Source organism: Engraulis encrasicolus, chromosome 23 (assembly GCF_034702125.1).
Source record: "Engraulis encrasicolus isolate BLACKSEA-1 chromosome 23, IST_EnEncr_1.0, whole genome shotgun sequence".
NCBI classification, from domain to species: Eukaryota; Metazoa; Chordata; class Actinopteri; order Clupeiformes; family Engraulidae; genus Engraulis; species Engraulis encrasicolus.
In genome coordinates, this window is record NC_085879.1 from 13,238,509 (window position 1) to 13,243,508 (window position 5,000).

The 5,000-nt window shown below is 41.7% G+C and overlaps 1 protein-coding gene across 7 annotated transcripts in view; it reads left to right on the forward strand.

Annotated features, from left to right (window-relative positions):
* LOC134440135 (protocadherin gamma-A2-like) overlaps positions 1 to 411 on the forward strand; it is a 138,298-nt gene extending 137,887 nt beyond the window's left edge. For all 7 annotated transcript variants that reach the window (XM_063190085.1, XM_063190084.1, XM_063190082.1 and 4 more), the window contains one exon: positions 3 to 411. In XM_063190085.1, coding sequence (XP_063046155.1) covers positions 3 to 376 — 374 coding nt within the window. In that variant the 3' untranslated portion in view covers positions 377 to 411. The remainder of the gene's footprint in view (positions 1 to 2) is intronic.
* The last annotated feature ends 4,589 nt before the right edge of the window (positions 412 to 5,000 follow it).

A 5,000-nucleotide genomic window follows, 5' to 3' on the forward strand; every position in this document is an offset into this window, starting at 1 on the left:
AGAGGTGAGTGAGGCGACCAACACGCTGCAGCCGGGCACCATGGGCCTGAGCACGCGCTACAGCCCCCAGTTCACCCTGCAGCACGTGCCCGACTACCGGCAGAACGTCTACATCCCCGGCTCCACCGCCACCCTCACCTCCAACCCCCAGCAGCAGATGCTCCAGCAGCAGGCCATGCAGCAGCAGATGGCGGCCCAGATGGGCATGGGACCGGCACCACCCCAGCAGCAGCAGGCCCTGCCCCCTGCCCAGGCCGGAGGAGCCATGGGCGGCCCGGCTATGGACCCCGAGGCCGGAGCTGGAGGTGCGGAGGCGCCCAAGGCAGCCCAGACCCCCGCCAGCAAGAAGAAGTCCACCAAGAAGGAGAAGAAGTAGAGAGGAGGAGGATGCGGAGGAGAGGAGGAGAGGAGATAGAGGAGGATGAGAGGAGGAGAAGGATGGTGGAGATGGGAAACGGGTGGGAGGAGGGTTTGGGGGAAGAAGAAGTGAGAGAGTGATGCTCTCTCTCTCTCTCTCTCTCTCTAGTTCTCTCTCTCTCTTGTTCTCTCTCTCTCTCACACACTGTTGATATGATCCTGAGCTGGCTTCTTTAACCCCCCCTCACTGATTGCCATTTTAACCAATAAGTACTCCGGTAATATCCATTGTACCATGAAGGATAGTATTGTTTTCTTTATTTTTTTGTAAGGTTCCTTTTATTTGTTTGTTTGTGTTTTTTTTTTTTTGACTGTCTCACTTTTGAAGTCTCACTGAATGTGTATTGAAGTGAGAGTGAAAGGAATTCGAAAGCTCATATGTGGATTTTGGGAATCAAGTTCCTCTCTTTTTATTTTTGCATTGTGTATTTTTCTGGAAGAAGAGTGAAAAAAAAACACGTCCTGTATATCTTATATAGACCTGTAAAGTATAACACGATTGTTGCTGTAGTGTTGGTCCTTTTCTGATTCACTCTATTGTAAGATTGATCAATGGGAGGTGTTTGCAACTCAAAATACATCAACAATCAACAATAATGATTTTTAACACCTTGGGTAATTGTTTGTATTTTTATTTGTTCACTTCAAAAGACACAATATGCTATATCCGGTGCTGTGATTTTGGGCCTTGTTCCACAGACACAAAGTGTTACAGTAATACTCCAAACTTTTCAGGGCCTGACTGTTTTTTCCTTTTGTTTTCATTGTTTTTTAACAGTACATGCTTGTTTGTGTGCCTACAAAACCACTATTTGATATCTCCCTTAAAACACATATACACACAGAAAACAAATTCAGCACGAGAGACTGACCTGTAGCGTTTAGAGTCCATGGCAGCAATACTTTTGCATGAGTCATTCGATAATCTTCCACAGATGTTACCCACGGTCGTAAACTATGCATTGTTACAGTCAGACAGAGACGGAAGAAGTGCCGTCTTTTTTTTTCCACGGCTAGCTAAGCTAAGCTAACTCTGTTCTGGCTATTGCTAATGCATTCGTAGCACCAACGTTGTGAACCGTGTGTTGCTTTCGATAACGTGTAATTATATACAAAACTACACTAGGCTTGCCGTTGTTGATTATTATTTGTCTCTGTCTCATTACCAATGCAGCATGAGCCTTGTGTGTGTGTTTGTGTGGTAATGGAGGTTGTGGAGGCTGCCATATTGCCCTGTGTTACACCATGCCCAAAAGGACTGAGCCATTTTCATTGGTCTCTTTCACTTAATCTGTAAACGACCCCTCTCACTAAAAAACAAACAAACGAAACAAATCCTTGCTGCAATGTTTTCTGAACCAAGAGCCAAATAATTTGAGGATGCACTGTTTGAAGGGAATGAGGATATGAAACTGGGAATATAGTGTAAGAGTAATCACCTAGTAGGTAAGGAGTTAGTAGGCTATATAGACACACGAGTTACCCACTTTTCGCCACCGCCTAGCGAGTAGTAGGGATCACTTTGTTTACTTAAGGCCCAAGGTGGGGGGCCTATAGCTAGAGACGCTAGTAGAACAGTACACGAAGAGCCCTATGCTCCAGCCATAATAAAAGAGTGTGTTTTTTTAATTATTTGTTTTTAATCTTTCCTTACGATGAAAACACGCTAGCTTGTTTGTTTGATACTGAGAAAAAAATGAACTGAGTTTTTGTTGTGTGTGTAAGAAGTGTAAATGGAGAATGTGTTAAAAACAAAACAAAACAAAAAAAGATGGAGTTCACTCTTGTTCTGTATTCCACGTGAAGTGGCAGCTTGTGATGACGTGTGGAGGAGGGGAAAGAGTGTCAGGGAGGGATTTAGAGAGAGAGTGGGTGGACAGAAAAGGGGGACACAGTTGACCCGGTTAGGGGATGGTGGTGGTACATCGAGGGTGCAAAGGGGAGGATGAGAATTCACTCAATTGAATGTATGTATGAGGTAACCTTACCACTCTCAAAACACCCCTCCACGTCCCTACCCCGTCATGTCCTGAGCAGTGGTATGATCCTAGCTCAAATGACCAACATCACAGGCGATAATGTAATGCTGTAGATCCGTCCAGTTGCAAACAATCAAATCAAGGACATACCACTGGGGAAGGTTTAAGAGGGGTGTATGAATTCTTCAAAACCTCACTCACTTTTGTGTCCCCTGTTCAATCCTGTTATCCCACGTCTCCCTATGCACTGTTGCTGTTCAACCCCCCGCCTGTCTACGCCGTGGCCTACCTTCTTCTCTCACAATCCCAGGTGATCGTTTGTGACGACTATGCTGTTTCTAAGTTGCTCTCTCCCAAGGTTGTAAATAGCCACCAAGCCTCGTCACTGTACAATGGAGGCGCTCCTCAATTTCCAGTGTTTCAATAGAGATTTCCCTTTTTCCAGTGTCACAGATCACTAGGCGTGGCTCTCTGCTGGAATGTGCTACTTTTGAGTTGAGTTTTGTTTTTTTTCCCCTCTCTCTCACTCTCTGTTTTGGAATTGTTTGGTTTCCAGGGGAAAAAAGGAAAAACATGTAAAGATGAAAAAAAACCGAGTTGTTGAAATTTTTGCTCTTCGGAATATGTGTTTGAAACATAGCACCACTCATCAATAGCATCACCAAGACCAACTAACAAACACAAACTGTACATAATAGATTAACGTTTAAAGCAAAAAAGTGAGCAAAAAAACATGAAAAAAAAAATTGAGTGACACATATGTAGTCTAGGTAAAAACGTGAGCTGTAATGCGCATATTATTTTGTGTTCAACTTTTTCATTTTTTTTAAGTTCATGCCACTTGCTCTATCACCTTGCTACAAGAAAAATAAAACACGAAACGAAATGAAAAACAAAACAAAACCACATTGTGTATAAATAATACCTTTCTAACCTCTCCCGTAACCTCCCCCCTTCTTGTTTTGTTTGTGACTCCAGTTGTGCATATGTGCAAGAATGCTTCTCAATGTCTATATGAAGAAATGAAATATAAATATTATATATGTTTGTGTGTCTGCTGATGAAGTAATACTCTATTACCCTGCTGTAATATCTTTTCTTTTCTTTTCTTTCTTTTCTTATCAAATTCCCCTAGCCTTCCTCTCTTGCTCTATGTGTTACTCTTGTTTTATATGCTAATATTTATATTTGCTGCTTTTATTTTCTCTTGAACACTGACATTTCAAATAAAAAGGTTCTGAAATCAGCTCCTTTCTGATCTCGGGTGTTTTGTTATTTAGTGTTGTGTTTTGTCATGTGGCTGTGTTGAGCAAATGCACATGTGTTGGTAATTGTTATCTAGAACAGAGCTTTTGTGGGGTGTTTTTGTGTGAAAGTTCATGTCTTGTTTTTATCAAAATGTCATCTATGGCTATTCTGTAAAAAAAAAAAAACGAAATGGTTAACATTTTCTTACAATCACAACACATGAAATATCATCCCATCAATGTCCCTGCTGGAGTTATTAGCCTTGTGAAAACAAAGTAAATATAGAACCATTTCACAGGAAATGCTTTGAAACGTGAACAAATGCATTCACATTTTCTTGACCTACATTGCATGATTACATTGGTGTAACTTACTGAATGTTTGAACCATTATGATAACCGAGAACTCTAAAAGCGATGTAGTATTGAAAGTAACAACAGAGACTGCCATGGTGGAATGTAATACAATAACAATATGAAACAGACGTGGCTAAAAAAGTCATGTTATGCAACACAGCCGGTTGAGTATACTGAAATGGAAAATCACGAATGTGATACTTTCCCTGAACCATCAAAACAACAGTCAGGAGGTCCACAAGGACACAAGTGATAAAATTTTGCTACGCTTGCAAAAGTCCGTTGAGGGCTAAGCCTAATGAAGCAAAGACAAACAAATAATGGCGCAACCTGTATGTGATTCTACGAAACCAGGTTTATTTAATCAAGACATCAACACACACCACAGTGTATTTATATAGCGCTTTTGGAGACACAGAGAGCACTTAGCGAAGCAAAACAAATCTTCAAGGTCCGGCCGTGCTTATCCGAAGACTATAATAAAGGCTGACATAGCATACAGGGCATTGCAATCCTCCTCACAAACACACTAGGCCTAGCTCTTCACACAAGGGAATCTTACTCTAAACTATTCACTGCCCATACAGAAAAGAATATATATAATTTTATATATTATATAAAACTTACAAATGCTTCATGGACTATACTATATAATTCTTAAAAGGCACATATGAAAGTGGCCCATGCCTCATTTTCTTCATACAAGTAAGGGAGACATGCAAATACTGCAACATATACTCAGGGGTGTCGTTCAGGGGGGGTAAAGTGTGACTGAGTCACCAGGGCCCCATGTATATAGGGGGCCCACACACAGTCCGATTTATGTAGATATATGGCTGGTGGGGTCCAGTGGAGCTGATTGCACATAGGGCCCACAATTTGCTGCTACGCCCCTGTATTGTAAACATTGTGCTGTACATGAAATGTGCATGAGTGCTTACTTACAGTATATGGCCCATACTATCAGAGTGGCCCATTTCTTATAGAGGACGTGTAGGAT